The 21,884-nt window shown below is 30.2% G+C and overlaps 1 protein-coding gene across 1 annotated transcript; it reads left to right on the forward strand.

Annotated features, from left to right (window-relative positions):
- Window positions 1-4,560: 4,560 nt before the first annotated feature.
- On the forward strand, window positions 4,561-7,261 carry LOC107637673 (B3 domain-containing protein At2g33720-like). Its single transcript, XM_016341046.3, has 2 exons — window positions 4,561-5,165; window positions 6,722-7,261. The coding sequence occupies exon 1, from the start codon at window positions 4,587-4,589 to the stop codon at window positions 5,148-5,150; it is 564 nt and encodes a 187-aa protein (XP_016196532.1). The 5' UTR covers window positions 4,561-4,586; the 3' UTR covers window positions 5,151-5,165; window positions 6,722-7,261.
- Window positions 7,262-21,884: the final 14,623 nt, after the last annotated feature.

Here is a 21,884-nt window from a genome sequence, read left to right on the forward strand (position 1 = left end):
CTATTTTTATATAACATTAACAAAGTATAATAGTTTTAGGCTTAGTGTAATAGTTTACTTTATTTAAAAAATAAAATATAAATTTTTCTTTTTTTTCAATATCTTCATTCACTCAAATTTTCTACTTTTACTTTGCAGCAGATAATAATTTTAGTAAATTATTAAACACCGCCCCTCTAAATAGTTAGTCTAGCTCCGCTCTTGGCAGAGGAAGACCTAAGAAGACCATCTATAAAGTAGTCAAACGAGATCTACATATAAACGGTCTCTCTATAGACATGATACATGACATAGTTCAATGATATTGTTTGATTCATGTAATCGACCCCACCTAGTGGGACAAGGTTTTACTATCGTTGTTGTTGTTTGAACTACTATATATATTAATTTCTCTAATATTTTATATTATCATATATAAAATACTATTTTAGTCTTTAATTTTTAGACTAAGTTCTAATTTTATTTTTAACATTTAAAACATTCTATTTTCATCTCAAATATTTTATTTTGTCTTATTTTAATTCTTTAGTCAACTTTTTTTTAATTTTAAAAATGTCTTTTTTCTCTATTGTTATCTTTTTTTTTTTGTTATTTTCTCTCTCAAATTAATACAACAACTATTATGTCACTACACAATAGTTATTTTTGTCATTATTTAAAAGAAAATTATAATAGAAGAAATGGTATTTTAAAAAAAATTAATTTTGACCAAAAAATTAAAATAAAACGAAATAAAATGTTTGGGATAAAAAAAACATTTTAAATATTAAGAATAAAATTAAAATTTAACTTAAATATTAAAGATTAAAATAGTACTTTATCATATCAAAATTATTTGTACACGTAGTATTACTCATTTTTTATTTGATTCTAATCACAATATTGAAGTGCCTTCAATTCATAATGAACTCTCCCACTAAGTTAAAACTCGAAGTCTCTAATTGAAATAATAATAATTTTTTTGCTTTAATTATTAAGATGGGTATAAGAGAAACCACTAGTATTTGATTTGGTGTAAACTCAGTAGCAGTCGACTTCACGTGAAGTTGATATTGAGAGCCTAGATGATTTGACTTATTTGGCTAAATTTTCATCTAACGGTTCTCAGATATTAACTTCACGTGAAGTCGACTTCATCTGAGTTTTCACCGTTTGATTTATCTTTGTTTACTAAGGTAACACCACCAAACTTCTAAGAAAAATTAAACCAATTTTATGTGGATAATATCCTACTCACATGCATGATATTTTGGTAAAATTAATTTTTCATATTTATGCAGGAGGTATTTGGTTTAATTATACAAGAGTTATTAGAAGTGCAAATTCGAATTCTATCACCATGTTTAAAGGTTATATGTAATTTCGAAAACGCTATATGAACTTGTTAATTTGTAATTAAATTCGGTTAAGTACAATTATTTTCTTCTTTTTATCTTCACACGCGCTTCTTGCGTTTTTCTTCTTCTTTTTTACCTTCGTCTATTTCCTCTTTTTATTTTATTGTTCTTCTTTTGTATGTGTCTTTTTTTTTCTCATTTTTTTTATTTTAATTCAGTTTGACTTCTTTTAAAAAAAATAATAAGAAAAAAAATAAGATAGAGATAAAAAACAATAATAACAACAAAGAAGAGAAAAAAACGATAACAGCAAAGAAGAAAAAAAAATGCATCAGAAAATGAAAATCTCTGTGTTTGTATAACAAAAATATATGTATTTTACAGTTAAATTTTTTTATATTTTTTATTTTTTTTTATATAGCTATTCTATGTTTATCTTCAAAATGGAGAAGAAGACAAAATACGACAATAGAAGAAAAAAAACGTAGCGTTAGAATAAGAAGTGGTGCGTTATTAAAGTATGTAAAATTTATGTGCAAGTTTTGTACGAATCATTTTGATTAGGCTAATAACATATTGACTAATTTGATTTAACGTAGTTAACACCAAAAATTTATTCACCTAATACTACTATATAATCTTTAAATATTTCATGACCTTTTATTTTAATATTTTGTTTCTTGTTTTGTATATGCTCTCCTCCCTAATAATATTAAAGAAGTGAGAAAAAGAAAAAGAAGTGCGTTATTAAAATATGTAAAATTTATGTGTATGTTTTGTATGAGTCGTTTTTATTAGGTTAATAAAATATTGGTTAATTTGATTGGAGTTAATTAGTTAATAAGAAAATCTTATTTATGTAATACTATCACATGATCTTTAAATATTGCATGACATTTTATTTTAATATTTTGTTTCTTATTTTTATTTGTACGCTCCCCTCCTAATATTAAAGAAGTGAGAAACAAAAATATCAAATTGCTAAAAAACGAGTTGGTTGGAAATAGATATTCGTGGCCTTATCGTAATCAGAAGCTCTTTAATTTGCAAGATGTATAATTTGATAAGATCCTGTGCTGTCCCATGTTTACTTTTCATCACTACTTTTTATGTTCTGTGTATATGCGATGTATATATAATATGTGCATATTTGTGTGTTCCTCAGTTCGTTGTTCTCAATATAAAAGGAGATACTCTTACTAGCTTTTCATTATTTTTAAAAAATAAAGTTTATTCTTTATTTTATTTAATATCCATTACCTTGAATTTTTTATGATATATATAATTTTTTTTCTTACTTGACTTTTCATTAAAAAAAACACACACACACAGAGATGCCTTTCTCATAGAATAAAAAAAAAAAATTATATCTGAATATTAAAAATTTCATATAGAAATATGACTTTTTTTTTTATATCTCAATTATTCAATATCGAATTCTGGATCTTAAAATTATTCATTAATAAGAAGGAATATTTGCCCACTTACTCTACCATATGCTGTTCATTTTTTTTTTCCATCTTAGTTATATTCTGCTGACTTTCGAACCGAAAAAAGGAAAGTTATTTGTTCACTTCTGAGTGCATGCAATTTTTAATTAGTTAGAAGCGTATTTTAATCTTTTAAAACGAAATTGAAATTTTTTATTTTTAATTAAAGAAATTTAATCCTAAAAAGATATTTTAATCTTTATATTAATCCTAAATGAGATATTTTAGTCTTTTTAATTTACTTCAAGGATATTTTAATTTTTTTTAATTAAATCCAAATATTTTTATTTCTAATTCATTTTAACGTTAATTCTAAATGGTATTTTAGTCTTTTTAAAATTAATATTGGTAGTAGTATTTTAATCATTTTAAAATTAAACAAAGTATTAATTTTTTTTAAATCAAATCCAAATTCCTAATCTCTAATACAATTAAACAACTCCAATCTAAAATAGACATATTTGTCTGTTTAGAATTAATTAAATGAATATTTTAGTCTTTTTAAAATTAAATTAAAATTTATTTTTGAATACAAACTAGACATACAACCTCAATTCTAAAAGGGAATTTTATTCTTTTCATAATTAATCTTAAGCGACATTTTCATCTTTTTAAAATTAATATCAAAAAGTTATTTTAGTCTTTTATCATTAAATTATGATTTCTAATATATAATTTTATCAGAACCTTAATCCTAAAAGTGACATTTTAGTTTTTCAATTAATAAAAATGGTATATTTTTTTTAAAAAAATAAATTCAAATTTTATTTATAGTATTAGGTAAACAAAATTAATCCAAAAAATTATTTTAACATTTCTAAAATTAATCTTTGAAGGATATTTTAGTCTTAAAATTAACCAAAAAAAGAGTTTCAAAATCAGATTTCTAATTTATAAGATTAAACAAATTAATGTTAAGAGGTTTTTTCAGTTCTTTAAAAATTAACTAAAAGGATACTTTTATTTTTGTTTTTTGAGAAATTTAAAAACTACTTTAATTCTTTTGTAAAATTCATCAAAAAGGAATTTTCGTCATTCCATTATTAATGGCAAGAATGTCTTATCACTTTATTCTATCTTAGCCTTTTTGGAAACTCCTTCCATATATATATTATGCTGTTTGGAAAATATGAATCATAGCTTTTTATTTATAGAGTAAAGTATCGCTTTTGTCCCAACGTTTGGCGTAAATCCTATTTGTGTCCCTAACGTTTAAATCGTCCTATTTGTATCCCTAACATTTGTAAAAGTGATTCAATGTTATCCTACCGTCAATTACACATCATGAGCGCTTTAGTTTGAGTTTTAAAAATCTCTTCTTGAAGTTAGAAAACAAATGTTTGGGATAGAATCAATGATCTACTCCGAAAAATAGCTCATCAAATGTTGAAACTAATTCCTACAACATTTACATAATTCACTTTTCTAGGGATATAATTGAATCTAAATACAAATCGTAGGTATAATATTAAAATCGAACACATCCAAATGAGATCTAATTGAGAATGAATACATTCAAGTGAGAATAATTGAAAAATATAATCTGATTTGTTAGTATAATTGATAGTAGGATAACATTGAATCACTTTTATAAACGTTAAGGATACAAATAAGACGATTTAAACGTTAGGGACACGAATAGGACTTACCCCAAACGTTGAGACAAAAACAATACTTTACTCCTATTTATATAATTGTTTCTCTCTTCAAACTTACGTACTCCCCAAATTAACATTCACACATAAAATAAAAGATCCTCATGCTTCACCAAGTAACAAACCCTAATATTCCATACATTTCTCTAGAATTATCTTTGATTTCTAGTAGCTTCCAGCAAAGCAAAGCTACCAATCATGGTGGATCAAGAAATTTGAAGGCAAGAAAGGAACCAAACCAAAGAAATCCCAAGAAAAGCTGCTTCAGCAGGTGGGGGTGTTCAACATCATTGGAGCTTTACGACAATCCATGGAAGATAAAGAAAAAGCTGACGACGAGCGACCTCGGGAAGCTGAACCGGCTCCTCTTCGGGTCCGATTTGCTGGAGAACCTGATGGTTCCGCTGCTGAGCATAGAAGCGCAAAGAGAAGCTTCGTGCGGCATGGGAACCCCAATTAGGGTTTGGGATGTTGATACCATGTCCATGCACTATCTTATTCTGAAGCGTTGGGCTTCTTTCAAGAGCTATGTTTTGATTGGGAAATGGAACAAAGAGTTTGTGAGAAGAAGGGAGTTGAAGAAGGGTGATGTTGTTGGCCTTCACCGGGATTCATATCGACAATGCTTCAACTTCTCTGTCCTTAAGCGTGCCGGTGATCGCTATTAACCACACATTCCTTTGGTAACTCCTTGCATCAAAATATTATGTTAAGTAGTTTAATTAAGGGTAAAGTACTAAATTGGTTCTTACGTTTGGGCGTAATTTTATTTTGATCTTTAAAATTTAAAGTGTTCTATTTAAATTCAAAAAAGTTTTATTTAGTTTCAATTTAGTCCCACCAAAAGTCAAAGATAAATAATTAACAAAATGTCCTACATGATAGCAGTATAAGATCAAAATCGATAATCTAGAGAATAAGTACAAGCTCCAGAGGCACAAAATTAACCGTGGATGCATCAATACATTTATTTATCATTTTTCTTATAATTAAAATGAAATATTTTCTATAAAACTAAAAAAAATGTTAAATACATGTATTGATGCATCCACGGTTGATTTTGTGCCTCTGGAGTTTGTACCTATTTTTCAAATTATCGACCTTATTCTTATATTGCAGAATTATCGACCTTATTCTTATACTGCTGTCATGTAAGACATTTCGTTAATTATTTATCTTTGACCTCACAGTGGGACTAAATTGAAGTTAAATAAAACTTTTTTGGATTCAAATAGGACACTTTAAACCTTAAGGACCAAAACAGGATTACGCCCAAACGTAGGGGACTAATTTAGTACTTTACTTTTTAATTAATCAATTAAAATGTCTCATCATTTTAATTATTACCCTCTCATGAATTGAATATTCTATAACATGCAGATGCAAAAAACATCATAGTAATATATAAAAGATTTTTGAATAAAAATTTGTATACGCAGCAGATTAGAAGTACTTGATCTGCTAATAAATTAATACTGCAATTTAATATATTATCAGTGATATTAGAAAAATAATAATATAAAATTATCTTATTTAAATTAATATCTATAATTTTATACATATATTATTTAGGATTATATATTTATTATATTTAATATTATTCAATTAGTCTAGTGTTAATTAAAAAATAAAAAAAAATAATAATAATAATTAAAAATATAAAATAATATAATCTTAAACCATTTTAACTTTTTTTTATTGTTTTTCAAATATTTTTTATATATTATTATTTGTTTGTTCAAATCATAACCACTCACGTCTAGAGTTTGCTAGAATGGAATCCGTCAATTAAAGAGAATTTGTGGTCAGTTTTAATCAATTTTTTTCATGAAAATAAAAGTAATTAACTTGTTCAAATAACTCCTTTAATAATATTTATTAAATATTAGTTAGTTGAAAATTATACATGAACAAAAAATACAAAATTCAATGATTATAAACAGTATAATAAATTTAAAAAGATATAATGATATTATATGACAATAAAGTGATATTCTTTTTGTAAAGGATTTAATAAATTTCATAACCTTAAATTTAATATTTGACGCAATTCATATGATGACCATAAAACTCAATTTAAACATTTGTAGTTTAGATAGGATTTCAATTTAAACTGATCAGTTTAATGACTTTTCATTAAATTGGGTTGATGATTAAAGAATCAAATTACGAGTTTCCTGTATTCTCACTTAGCTCTGGAATGGATGAATCATATTTTAAAACATTTTGACACCTCCAGGTAGGATGAACGCGGATTGGATCGAATCAAATATGGCCAAAATTTTGATCTGATTTGTATTAAAATAATCGGATCGGATCGAATTTAATATCTACGATTTTTAAGCTTGACAGATGTCGGATATATCCGCAAAATATATAAATATTTTAAAAAAGTTTTTTTATTAAAAATTTCAATAAAATTCTTTTTTCTATTCTTTTAAATATGCTTACTCTTAGAATATTATTAAACATACTTTCCTAAATAATAAAAATAAAATAATACAAGATATATATGATCATTATTAGTTAAAATAAAATATAAAAAGAATAATGATTCATTTATTTATTTATTTTTGTGGATCTGCGGATATGCGGGTATCTACATAAAATCTGCAATCCGATCCTATTAATGTGCGGGTCAGATCCGATCGGATAACCTTGCGGATTGGATCGATATCCGTAATTTTTAGAACGGATTCGAATAAACACCATGAATATGCATATCGGATTCGATATGAATATTCCTACCTCCAAGGCTCCCTCTCTATGAATGGTCAATACTGACAAGTTTATTTAGAAAATGATTCATGATAAAATGGTTTCTCCAACCATTCTATTTTTTCTTTAAAATTAAATGTATAAAAAAAATAATTATTCTAAGTGAACAACACAATATAATAATGTTAGAAAGACAATAATTTAAAATTACTTTATTTAAGTTAGTATCTATAATTTTATATTTATAACATCTATAATTACATACTTATTACATCTAATAGTATATATTTATTCAATAACAATTAATAAATGCAAACAAAAGCAAATAAAAAAAAAAAGTTATGATTATCTATTTCTAAATTTTGACTCCCAAACATTTTTTTAATAATAAATACATGATAAATTTGTCAATGTGAAATTAGATTCATAAAGTAATGAGTGTCATATAAGATAGATAAATCTAAGCATAAATTGCTCGTTGAATGATGTATATTTCTAGTATTTGTTAAGTAGGAAGAATTAAAGTATATATTAAAACCGTAATGCTGGAAAAAAAAACAATCAGAATTTATCTTATTTAATATTTATTAATTATTACAATAATTAATAGATATTAAATAAAATAAATTTTAGTTATTTTTTATTAATTTTTTTTGTTATCAAAACATTTTCGATATCAAAATAAAGTGAAGAATCTGGCTTTTAAAAAGAAACGAACGTATAAGCCTGCAAAAGGAAAGAATGTATGCAAGATATCAAAAGTGCGACAAAATGGAACTGGATTCAAAAGTAAAATATGTGTGCACTATCAGTAGCATTTTTAAAAGGAACGATTCTAGTTTTATTGTTTTAAAGTAAAAAACAGTACTTTAGCGTTAGGGTATTTTCAGGCCTTTTGCTATTGTAGCAACCACATATGAAATACCTTACCCTTAATAGGTCGAGCAAATTTCAAATTTGATTTTTGTCTATTTACACGAAGAAATTGAAATTGTGATTTTTCAAAAAAAAAAAAAAAAACATAGTTCAAAGTGTAAAAATTTATATGTAATTATCTTAAGAGTTGTTAGATGATTTAATATATTTGACTAAATTATCATTTAATAACTCTCAATTATCAAATTTAATATGAAGACAAATTTCAATTAGTTCTTGTAACGATTGCAAAAAAACAAGTTGAAATCGCTTTAATTTTTAGTTTGTTAACTCATTTGTGCAATGTTGTTAGAGCTTCGTGTAAACGAAGAGATATGCTTCATGATAACAATTGAAGCATTACGAAGCGGAAAAATTTCTAGTGGACGTGGTTTGAATAAGGAAATAGCTTTAAAAAGAACTGGAGACACTAGATGTGGTTCACACTATGAAACTATATTTAGATTAATTTCTTTGTTTCCTTCCATAGTCAATGTTCTTGAATATGTTGAGGAAGATGGAAATAATTCAGAACAAAGAGGTAAAGCATGTCATTTATTGAATATCATTCAATCCTTTGAATTTATTTTCAACTTGCACTTGATGAAAAATATCTTGAGAGTTACTAATGAATTATCTCAAGTGTTACAAATGAATGATTAAAATATTGTAAATGCTATGACATTTGTTAAAGTGTCTAAACAACGGTTGTAAAATATAAGAGATGATGATTTGTCTCTTTTACTTGATGAAGTCTCATTATTTTGTGCCAAATATAATATTACTGATCCAAAAATTGATGATATATTTGTGTCACAAAGAAGATCAAGACACAATGCTCAAAAGATCTCAAATTTGCATCATTTATAAGTTGAGATATTCTATCAAGTAGTTAATAGACAACTGCAAGAACTCAACAATCGTTTTATAGAGGTGAATACTAAATTGTTTCTTTGTATAACTTGTCTGAATCCAAGATACTCATTTTTTGCGTTTAATAAGGAGAAGTGATCCAATTAACTCAATTCTATCCATTTGAATTTTCTTCCACACACTCAACTTTTGGCACTTGATATTCAACTGGAGAACTTCATACACTAAATTGCTTCATATTAGATATGCGTTCTGCTGATCAATTTTCAAACTTAAATAAGATTGGTGCTCTTTCTCAAAAATTGGTTGAGACTCGAAAAAATATTGTTTATCCATTAGTGTTTCTTCTTTTGAAGTTAGCTTTAGTTTTTCCCATAGCAACTGTATCAGTTGAAAGAACTTTCTCTGTTATGAACATCATAAAGAGTCGGCTTCGTAACCGTATGGGAGATGAATTTTTAAATGAATGTTTAGTGACATGTATAGAAAGAGAGACATTTAATTGTATTAACAATAAAAACATTATTATTCAATCTTTTTAAAATATGAAACCAAAAAAATAGAATTCTAAATTATTTCTTATTATTATTTTATTGTTTAAAAATTAATCATATTTTATAATACCATAATATAATTATAAATATATATATATATATATATATATATATATATTCCACTAACAAAATTTTTTATATTCGTCACTTGTCACCTAATAATGCTTAACCCTATTTGTTGTGAGACAATGCGACTCTTCCATAAAATTGAGACGATGGCCATGTGAGATTAGTTGAAAATCCGATGGTCCATGTTCTTTCAAACTAAAATGATATTATCGCAGGACTAAATCATCCTAACCATTTATGTTTGCGACACTTGAACACCCAACAATTTTAATAAAAATAGGTCAATCATGGTTTCACTACTAGAAAAAGAGTTGCAATAGATTTTTATTTTATATCAACGGATATTGTCTGTTATAATATTTTACCAACGAAAAATCTCATAAAAATAGCCATCCAAAATTTGCCAAAAGCATCTAGTTTTTTTAATAATTTTCCGTTGATAATATAAAGTGCAAGATTTCTAAGGTACCAACGAGTTATCTGTTTGTCATTGGCAAAGCTAGAATCATACTCGTTCTGGCAAAGGAAAACATCAAGCATGATTATTTTTTGAAGTTACAAAATTAGAATAATAAATTATAAATCCTAGATGAATTAATGATAATAAATCCCAACATTCAAAATTGAAATGAAAAATTAAGAAAAAAAATATAGTCTACCATAACTTGTGAAGCAACTCTGCATAACAACACGACAAAAAAGATGGCAAAGCAAAACGGCAAAAATTAGTTTTAGCAATGGATGATCATGTCTGTCAAAAAATTTTGCGCAAATTTCACCATGTCTATTATTGACCAAAAAAAATAAAAAAAAACGTCACCAATTTTGTCGATAACTCTGACAAATATATTCCGTCACTAAAATTTGTCAATAATTGAGAGTTTTCTAACAGTGTTTTCAATATCCTACAAATTTTGAAACAATAAAATTATCACCAAATAGTTTTAGTTTAAGACAACAGGAACACTAATAGGAGACTGCTTAACGGAGGAGTCGTATTGTTTTACGGTAAACATGATCAAAGATCATGTGTCTCTTCTTTTATCATGAATCACAAAATTATTCTTCGTGTTAATAGACAAAGTCAAATTTCAAATATGATATAATAAATAATGGAAAACTAATGATTTTTGTACATTTTTTCCAAATGTTTTTAAAATTCCGTCTAAGCTACACCCGCGATACATAGTCGGTCCTTTTTGTGTTAGGCCTTCAGACACCTCACATAAAAACTTAGTCGAATCTTTATGATATGGATTAAAGACGTTATTACGCTTAACTTAGGTTGTTGCCCAGAAGCAATAATGTATTGTGTGGCTTGTCTACAGTGTCAAATGAGCAAGGGTTACTGCATCGGTGCCTGGGTGCAGTGTTAAATGAGCAAAAGTGATAAACTCTAATAATTTTGTGGTTTATCTTGCATTGAACTTAGTAGATTTTATCAACTTTTTTCACATTTATTCAATGAAATAGCATGGTTTTGTGAATTTCTCCTAAATTGTGCTTAAGAGTGAAAACATGTTTTTTAGACCCTTGATTTGCTAAATTTAATTCTCTTTAATTCCATTTGATACCTTGATGTGTCTGTTTAGTGATTTCAGGCTTAAAAGGCAAAGATTGGATTGAAGAAGTGAAGAAAAAGCATGCAAAATGGAGAATTCATGGAGAAATAAGGATTTGGTGGAAATCATGTCCACGCGTACGCGTCCACGCGTACGCATGCCTCACGCGTACGCGTGAGGAAGGAAACTCGCCAGGCCACGCGTACGCGTGACACTTGTCACATGACCTCATTAAAGGAATACGCTGGGGCGATTTTTGGACTTGCTAGAGTCCAATCCAACTCATTTCTGAAGCTATTTGAGGCAGAATTCAAGAGGAAACAATTAGAATAGTTTAGAACCATATTTTAGGGTAATTTTCTAGAGAGAGAAGTTCCCTCTTTTCTCTAGAATTAGGGTAGATTTGGGTTAATTTCATCTTAGATTTAGGTTTTAATCTTGTTTTGATTTTGTTTTCCTTAAAATCTCTTGTTCTTACAACTTTATTCTCTTAGTTTTTCTTGTTAATTTCTCTTTTATGTCACTTTTTAGTTTATGAACACTCTTGTTACTTTTAATTCCATTTAATGCAATTTGATGTCTTATGTTCTTTTCTTATTTGCTTGAGTTATTATTGTTATTTTCTAACATTTGGTAGTTTAGATTTTATATTTCTTGCAATTTAATATGCTTTTATTTTTAGGCACACCAAATGTTTGATAAAATGCTTGGCTTAGTTTTAGAGTAGATTTTGTACATTCTTGGCCTGGAAAGAGAAATTAGGTGCTCTTGAGTCATTAATACCCAATTTATGTTGGTGATCTAGAGTTGTTAGTTAATATTATTTCTATTGATACTAATCTTTTGCTAATTCAATTAGTAAGTTGATTAGGACTTATGGATTGAGATTAACTAGTTTTATTTGATTTTCTCCCAATGTTGGAGATAACGTAATAGGCTTGACTCTTGGTAATTGTTGTGTCATGATTAATGACTAGGATAGAAAACCTTGATTTTTGCCATGAATGCCTCTTTAGTATTTGTTAACTTTAGTTGATTGCTTTATTTCATTCCTTCTACGCCCGACACCCCTCGGAGCATTCTAACGAGGAGGAGACCCAGCATGAGCAGCCGGCAAAGGCACAGCCACCCGCAGCAGACGATGGACACGATGCGATGACCCCTCTTACCTGGCTTGATTTGATGAGCATCGAGGTCAATACTAATATTTAAGTGTGGGGAGGCCGCCTTCATCGACAGAGTTATTTTGGGTAAACCATTCCATTCTAGACATTCTTAAATCTTTTCATTCTCAGCACTTGCATCTTTATTTTAGTATACTTTTGGATTTTTTTATATATTAGTTATTTTGAATATTCTCTAGGTATCGTACTTTACACTTGTGCTTGTATATATTTTAGATTTTTAATTAGTTTGCACTTTTTTATGTTGGTAGTATATAGATATATATAGTTATTGTAGTGGATTAGTTGTGATTGGAAATGCAGATATTTGAATCTAGTTTATTCCGATACACATGAGAAATTGAGTTGATTGAAAATGGGGAATAAACTAAGGATTTTAAAATTTTCACAATCATATCATATCATTTTATATATAATAAAGGTTGGTCAATTTGATGGGATTTCCAAAGAAACTCTTCTTTTTCTTAAAAAGGGCATTAAGATTCAAAATGATTTGGGTTGAGACTTTTTCACTAAAACTTGCATAATGTATATAGTTTGGAATATGGTTTTTGAGATAAAGAACACACAAGATGTGATTTTTTTAGCCTAATTGTATGGTTATATCATTTAACCATGATTTTGATTCTTGTATGTTTTCTTCTCTATGTTTGTAATCTTTGGTTTGTTCCATTCTATATGTCTATTATTTAGTGTATATTTATGTATTTATGTGACTGAGTTCATCATTTTATTATAGCTCACTTAAACCCAAATAGCCTACCATTTCATTTACCTTGGTTTGTCGTTTCGAGCTTTTTAATTCCCTTTTATTCTTTATATTACCACATCACTAACTTTAAGCGGAAAATAATTAATTGTCCTATTTGAATCTTTGGTTAGTTTAAGATAGTGAGTATGTGTGTCAACTAAGTGTGAGAAAATTTGGAAACTTTGGTAGATGAAAATGTGTTTTATGCTTATTGAGAAATATTGAAAATTTGGGTACACTCATGTAATAGTATGGAAACCATATGTCTTGATGTCTTTTGTATATATTATGTTTCATATGTTAAAAAAAAGAGAGAAAAAGAAAAAATAAATAGGGGACAAAATTACCCCTATGAGAAGCTCAATAAAATTTTCGTGCATATGTGATTGAATTGAATTTGATACATGAGTGTGTATATATATGTAAAAGTGGGATTTTAGGTAGTTAAGCTTGATAATAGAAGTATGTAGGTTGCGTATGTATTAGGTGAGAACTTAGGTTAAGCAAAGATTCAAATTTTAGCTCACTTGCCCATACATATATCCTTACCTCTACCCTTAGCCCCATTACAACCTTGAAAATTCCTCATGATATTTGTATATGTACATTAAATATTTGTTGATTGGTTAGATGAAGAACAAACTTTAGAAAGCATGATTAGGAGGGAATTGAGTGGATTGACCCTAAACACTTGAGCAATTAGAGTGCATATACACATCCGGTGAGTGTTCAATTGATCAATTCCATATTTCCATCTTTGATCATTGCTTATCTTGCAAGTTTGTAAATTTGTTTGAATAAATCAATTCAATTGTGAATTTGATTTTGTTATGATTATTTTGGCCTTTTGATTGTGCATACATACTTTCATGGAAATTTGATTTACTTTGACTACATATATGCTTATATATAAATAGATAGTAATTAGAATAGTTATATGCATATAGACAATTTGCATGTAGATAGTACTTGCATTGAATAAATATTGATACCTCTTTCTTGTATTTTTCTTGATTTAGCATGAGGACATGCTTGGTTTAAGTGTGGGGAGGTTGATAAATCCCAATTTTGTGGTTTATATTGTATTGAATTTAGTGGATTTTATCAACTTTTCTCACATTTATTCAATGAAATAACATGATTTTGTGAATTTCTCCTAAATTATGCTTAAGAGCACAAACATACTTTTTAGGCCCTTAATTTGCTAAATTTATTTCTTTTTAAATCCATTCGATTCCTTGATGTGTCTGTTTAGTGATTTCAAGCTTAGAAGGCAAAGATTGGATTGAAGAAGTGAAGAAAAAGTATGCAAAATAGAGAATTCATGGAAAAATGAGGATTTGGTGGAAATCACGCCCATGCGTACACATGCCTCACGCGTACGCGTGAGGAAGGAAACTCGCTAGGCCACGCATACGTATGACCCACACATACGCATGACACTTGTCACGTAACCTCATTAAAGGAACACGTTGGAGGCAATTTCTGGACTTCTTGGAACCCAATCCAACTCATTTCTGAAGCTATTTGAGGCAGAATTTAAGAGGGAACAAGGGGAGAGCAATTAGAATAGTTTAGAACCATGTTTTAGAGTAGTGTTCTAGAGAGATAACTCTCTCTCTTCTCTCTAGAATTAGGGTAGATTTAGGTTAATTTCATCGTAGATTTAGGTTTTAATCTTGTCTTGATTTAGTTTTCCTTGAAATCTCTTGTTCTGACATCTTTATTCCCTTAGTTTTTCTTGTTAATTTCTCTTTTATGCCACTTTTTAGTTTATGAACACTCTTGTTACTTTTAATTTCATTTAATGCAATTTGATGTCTTATGTTTTTTCTTGCATTTGGTAGTTTAGATTTTATATTTCTTGCAATTTAATATGCTTTTATTTTTAGGCACACCAAGTATTTGATAAAATTTTTGGCTTAATTTTAGAATAGATTTTGTGCATTCTTGGCTTAGAAAGAAAAATTAGGTGCTCTTGAGTCATTAATACCCAACATATGTTGGTGATCTAGAGTTGTTAGTTAATATTGTTTCCATTGATGCTAATCTTTTACTAATTCAATTAGTAAGTTGATTAGGACTTATGGATTGAGATTAACCAGTCTTATTTGATTTTCTCCCAATGTTGGAGATAACATAATACGCTTGACTCTTGGTAATTATTGTGTCATGATTAATGACTAAGATAGAAAACTTTGATTCTCAATCTTTGCCATTAATGCCTCTTTAATATTTGTTAATTTTAGTTGTTTACTTTATTTTATTGTCATTTATATTCTTGTCTTCTTATTATCAACCCACCTTTGTGAACCTATACAAGTGTTGTCTAATATTTAAAATAGGCAACTTATTAAAATATTTCTTAAAGCCAATATGTAACTAGTAGAAGGATTGTCTTTTTGACAAAAATAAAAGTTATTTTTCTAGTGAAAATACAAAAAATAAAATAAAATTCACAATAACATTTTTTTTTGTTTGTACGTGTGTAATAATTTTAATTAATAAATAAATTTGAACACAATAGAAAAAATTCAGAAGAGACAAAATAAAGAATAATAAAGTTCTAATTAAAATAAATATTAAAAGATTCGGTTAGTGTTTAAAATATAAATTTATTAATAATGCTCAACAAAATAATAAAATCCTTGTTTGACATTAATTATCATAATAATATAGTAATTAATATTTGTCAAAAAAGTATCAATTTACTTGTATATTTTTATCCATACTTGACTTGTCCCATATACTAAATCTACAAATAATACATGACAAAATATGAGTAATTTATCTTTAAAGAAAAATTATAATGAGAGAGTTTGGTGTTTCTTTACATAATCACATAACATAAAGTAAGTATCGCTTTACATAATCACATAACATAGGTAAGGCTGTGTGATGTGCCCAAGCATAAGAAGTTATATTCTTTTCAAGCATTAATAATAAGGAAAAGTATATGGAACCAAGAGGTTACCAGCCAAAAACTAAACAAAACCACATTAATTTATATTAATAATTAATTTTAAATTTTTTAAATACAAAATTTAAAAAATTTAAAATTGATTAAGTAAACCTAATAAAACATATAAAAACCTTCCTCTTCTCTCTCACATTAATCTACCAACCTCCAACAATCACACACACAGACCTCTCTCTCATCGTCAGGCCCTCTCCACCTCTCCACCGCGACCCACTCCTCTTCTATCACTGACATCTGGCTCGTTGGATTCGCCACCGTCGACAAGAACCGCTTCCCTTTCGTGAACCAGATGTGTTACCGAAGCCGCAAAAACTTATATTCACTGAAACATGGCTGTCCATTCTATGGCTATGTCCTCAAATTTGGGTTTAGTTCACACATCTCTGTAGGAAATGCACTTATAAATATGTATGCCAAATGTTGTTGTTTGGATGGCTCAATTTTCTAGAAATGCCAAATAGAGACTCTGTTTCATGGAGCACTTTGATCAGTGCCTACGGTCTTCATGGATGTGGTGACCAAGCATTGCAACTTTTTCATGAAATGCAAGAACGAAGAGGAGTGAAGTCAGACACAATTACCTTACTCATCGTATTATCTGCTTGTAATCATGTCGGTCTTGTAACTGAGGCACAACTGGTATTCAAACAAGCGAGTGCAGATTGTAAAATTCAATTAACCTTAGAGCACTATGCATGCCTAATTGATCTTCTTGGAAAGAAATATAAAAAAATATTCATTTAATATGAAAAAAACATCCTAATACTTAACAAAATAAATATCCAGTTATATTTTAGTAAAAATAATTAAATATCTATAAAATTTTTAAAAAAATATGAAATTCTTAAAAAATAGAGACATTCACATTTGCAATACAAAAAAATTCGAAAAATATATAAAATAACATCCATTTAGTATGAAAAAGAAACATTCTAATACTTAGCAGAAGAAACATCCATATATATTAACTCGTAGAGATTTTGGATTTACCCAAAGGTATTTTGATGGTTGTTGGCTAATACCCTCTTGGTTTCCTAGCATTGTTGTAATAATAATACTTTAAATTCAGATAATTAGACGGAAAACAACAAGAAATTACCACTTACTGTGATGGATTAAAATTAAATGGATTCTCTTCTTGATCAAGACTTCCCTTGTCCCCAAAACTTATCCTTCCAATGCCATCATGTCCAAAACACATGGAAACTGAATCTGCTATGAAGCCTTCCCTTGATATTTTCTCCATTCTCAGCCCAAACAAACCATTGGGAGTAGCAACATTTAAGAATGATCCACTATGTACTTATCCATGGCTGCAACACGTGCGTTTATTGGTAACTTTTAAATGAATTGTTGAGAAAAATGTGAAGGAAGAAAAGAAAATGAGTGCTAGGTAAACAATGACTATCTTGAAAAACATGAACAACCACTAATTAAATTTAAGATTAATTTACTCTTTTAACCCTATTAATTCACATTATTCACACATTGTTCAAAAATGTTGTTGGTTACCTATACTTTTCCAAAAAAAAATAAAAAAATAAAAAATGAGACACTAAGTGAGAATCATATTGTCAAGGTAATTTAACAAAGTAACTGACCCAAATATAATATTTGCCTCAACAAAGTCATCATTATTATCTTCTTGCGTTAAATGCAGAACATCCTCTACTAGCATTTCCGACGTAGAAGTTTCAGCAAAGACATAAGAGACCATGTAGGGGGCAGTTACTGAATGTTCCAGGGCATTGGTTGCAATGCATGCACGCACAGGCTATTGTTACAAGTCACCATTTTGCTCGTTGTTGATCCATTAGGACTATGCGCACTAAGGTCAAAATCCTGCAAAAACAACAATCGTCATTCAAAATCATAAACAGGCAACAGCAATAACTAATACAGAAAAACTTTATAATTATAAAGTTATAACTCATAACTAATTGTAGAGATTCTTTTTTACTTCATCCACAGATAATGAGAAAGAGATCAAAGTGAACATACAAGTGCCAAGGAAGAAGCAAACACCGAGCCATCAGTAGCTGCACATCTGGTGCAATCACAGGTGTTCATACACTAGCCGAGCTATAGGGTCGGGTTGCCGAAAACAAAGGGACCGACCTCATGAAAGGTTGGTCTGCTACCGACCTCTTCACAAAGAGCTCGGCAAATCTCTACTAAGGTCCAAAAATGCCCAAAACGAAGAGCCACCGCCTACTAAGAAGCGGTTGGCAAAAGATATGATCTCACCCATGAAAAGATAAGATAAAATAAGATAACAAACTTATCTCAAGGAAGATCGACCAACACCATTATAAATACACTAGAGCACCCAGGTATAACTCATACTCCGATTCTACAAAAACTTGCCTAAAACCCGTACTGACTTAAGCATCAGAGTCTTGATGCCAGGGCATCTTAGGCTAGTTTCACTAGCCTTTTTCTTTGTTTTTGATGGGTTTTATGCACTTTCTTGAGCTATAAGTAAGCAAATTGGGTAGAAATTCATGTATGCGTAGGAGCAAGATGCAGGAAAGCCAGGTGCTAGCTAGGTGTGGTCTCCTGCCATTGGCTTAGCCTTAGCTCAACCCTTGCAATTGGTCAGCTACACACGTCGCTTTCATTTCCTCTTTTATATCCCCACGCGAATAGATTCCTTGCCTTGACTTGCCCTAAGCAATAGGGATTCAATCCAGCCATAGGCCATAGCTAAGAGCATAGCAGGGAAAGGAAAGCTTTTCTTGCTAATTAGGTGCTATCATCGTATTATAATGATCATCCCGTCTGCCTTTCTGCTTGAAAGCTTGAACCAGGTTTTGGAATCGGCATTACCGTAGATATTCATTCAACCATGAGTAATTTGATGCAATTTCACGATGATTTATGCTATGATTACTTGTATGCTAAGAATGATAAGAATTCTCATGATTTTAGTAAGGCTTTGATGCATTCATTGGTTGATGATAGTTGAAGGAAAGCATAGAGGAAAGTTGAAGAAGGAGCATGGAAAGGATGAAGAGGAAGCAACGTTGGTGGCCAAGTTGGACCACCAACGTTTTCTCAAACATTGGAAGAGAAACAGAACACTTCTCTGCATGGTGGCTGATGCTCACATTTGAGGTAGTGTTGGACATCCAATGTTACCCCCAACGTGGTGATAAAAACTTCAATTCTGGAGCTAAGTGAATTTTGAGTGGCACGTACGTGTGAAAAAGCAAATTTTGATATCCGCACGGAAGCGTACAGTACGCGTACGCATTAATGAATTTTTTTGACCCTTTTGCGCAGAAGCGCAAGGTACGCGTACGCACCAAAACCGAACGTTGGAGGTCCAACGTTGCCTCAAATACTACCTCCAACGTCCACGATGCCAAGCCCAGAAATTGGAGTTGAGAATTTTGAATCGACGCGTACGCGTCAGTCAGATGAAAAAATACCAATGTACGCGTAAGCGTACAGTATGCGTGCGCGTGAATAAGCATTTTTTACCATTTTGCGCGGAAGCGCACGGTACGCGTACGCGTGAAAACGCCAATGTTGGAGGAAACATTGGAGGTCCAACGCTGAGGCCAACATCCCCTGCTTCCTTTTAAAACTGTAAAATGAAAATCTGGCATCCACGCGTAAGCGTACAGTACGCATACGCGTGGATGAGCATTTTTGACCTTTTGCGCGGAAGCACACGGTACGCGTTCGCGTGGTTAGCTAATGTTGGCCCTCCAACGTTGAGTCAAATGCCAATGACAGCAAGCTTTCTGGTTTTGCTGGTTTGTTTTAAATGACGTTTGAGTCAACGTTGGCCCTCAAATGTTGACTCAAACGTGAAGCATCAGGATTCAAATTTTTTACAGATCTCTTCTCAACACCAAGGGCAACTATTGAAGCCATCTTCAACCCAATCCCATCAAGGCCAAAAGTCCAATTCAAGGCTTGAAGATCAATGGAAGAAAGTGTATAAATAGCTTAGAATTTAAGTTAGCAAGGACCTTTTTTTCCCAATTTTGGAAATCTTACACTTACTGCACTTTTAATTTCAGAATGTATTTTACAATTCCAATTTCCATTATGAGAGCTATAAATAACTAAATCCATCTTTATTGGGTTAGGGAGCTCTATTATAATTCAATGGATCAATAGTAGTTTTCAGCTTCTTCTTTCTTTTCTCTTGATTTTTGTTAGAAAGCTTTCGATCTTAATTCAATTGGATAGTTGTCTTGAGAGAGAAGATATCCATAATTGGAATTCTTCAGAGCCTTGAGAGAGGAATGAAGAGTTCATGCTAGAATTGCTTTCTCACATTGGATTAGATTGGGGTTTGGACAGATATAGTGACATGTAATCTTACCAACACTTTGATCTATGAATTTGTGTGGTATAGTCAGTGACCAAATTTTAACTCTTCCCATGAGCAATTAAATCAAGACATTGGGCAATTGTTCATGCTTAGAGAGATCGGTGAGCTAAGACATTGCGATCCGATCATCTAAGATTGCCAAGCAATGTCAATAAATGCATTGATTGAGGAAGAGATGAAAATGATTTGATCCGGAGAGTTCAATATCTTCAAAAACCCAATGAATCCCCCATCTCTTATCTTATCCATTCTATTTACATTATGTTCTTTAATTTCATGCTTAATTCTCTGATCCCATTTTTTAATTCTAGCAATTTAATATTCTGTCACTTTAATTCCCTGCAATTTAATTTTCTTTTCCTTTAATTTCTTGCAATTTAAGTTTTCCGCCATTTTACATTCAGCAATCCCAATTTCAATTCCGATTCTGCTCAACTAGTGTAATTCTTTAATTAATATTGCTCGATCTACCAATCCCTGTGGGATTCGACCTCACTCTTTTGTGAGTTTTTACTTGACGACAATCCGGTGCACTTGCCGGAAGGAAATTTATTGAGAGGCAAATTCCCGGGTATCAAGTTTATGGCGCCGTTGCCGGGGATTGGTTTTGTATTAACAATTACTAAATTGAAGAATAACTAGATTGAGCACTTTTATTTTCGTTTGATTTATTGCATTTTAATTTCAGCTGTTCCTTTCATTTGTTGTGATTTTTGGTTATTTATTTTTAATTTCTTTTACTTCTTTACTTTCCAGCAAGCTAACCTACTAACTATTTGATAAATTACTCTAACCAAGCTAACTATACTCTGTTTTAGTAGCCTCTACACTTGTTGTTTCTTGTACTTGTTCATTGTATGACAGGTAGGAGAAAGGAAATTTCAACCTCCTTTGATAGTGAACCGGAAAGAACCTTCCTGAGATTAAGGAGGGAAGCAAGAGGAAAGAGGGTTGTTGGTGTAGAAGAAGAGGAGGAATACTTTGATATAACCATGGAGGATGATATGAAAAACCATCATGAAGAAGAGGTGAATAACCATGCCAGAAGGGGTGGAGCTAACCCTGCTGGACAAGAGAGAAGAGTCCTGGGATTGTACATCAATCCAAATCCAAGAAATTGTGGTAGCAGCATTCAGAGGCCAACTATCCATGCTAACAATTTTGAATTAAAGCCTCAGCTCATAACTCTTGTCCAAAATAACTGTTCTTTTGGGGGAAGTGCACAAGAGGATCCTAATGAGCATCTTACTAAATTCCAAAGGATATGTGACACGGTTAAATCTAATGGTGTTCATCCTGACACCTATAGATTGTTACTGTTTCCATTCTCTTTGAGGGACAAAGCATCAAAATGGCTGGAATCATTCCCCAAGGAAAGCTTGACCACATGGGAAGATGTAATGAGCAGATTCTTGACAAGGTTGTACCCTCCACAAAGAGTAAAC

Source organism: Arachis ipaensis, chromosome B4, assembly GCF_059453495.1.
Source record: "Arachis ipaensis isolate K30076 ecotype BB chromosome B4, ASM5945349v1, whole genome shotgun sequence".
NCBI classification, from domain to species: Eukaryota; Viridiplantae; Streptophyta; class Magnoliopsida; order Fabales; family Fabaceae; genus Arachis; species Arachis ipaensis.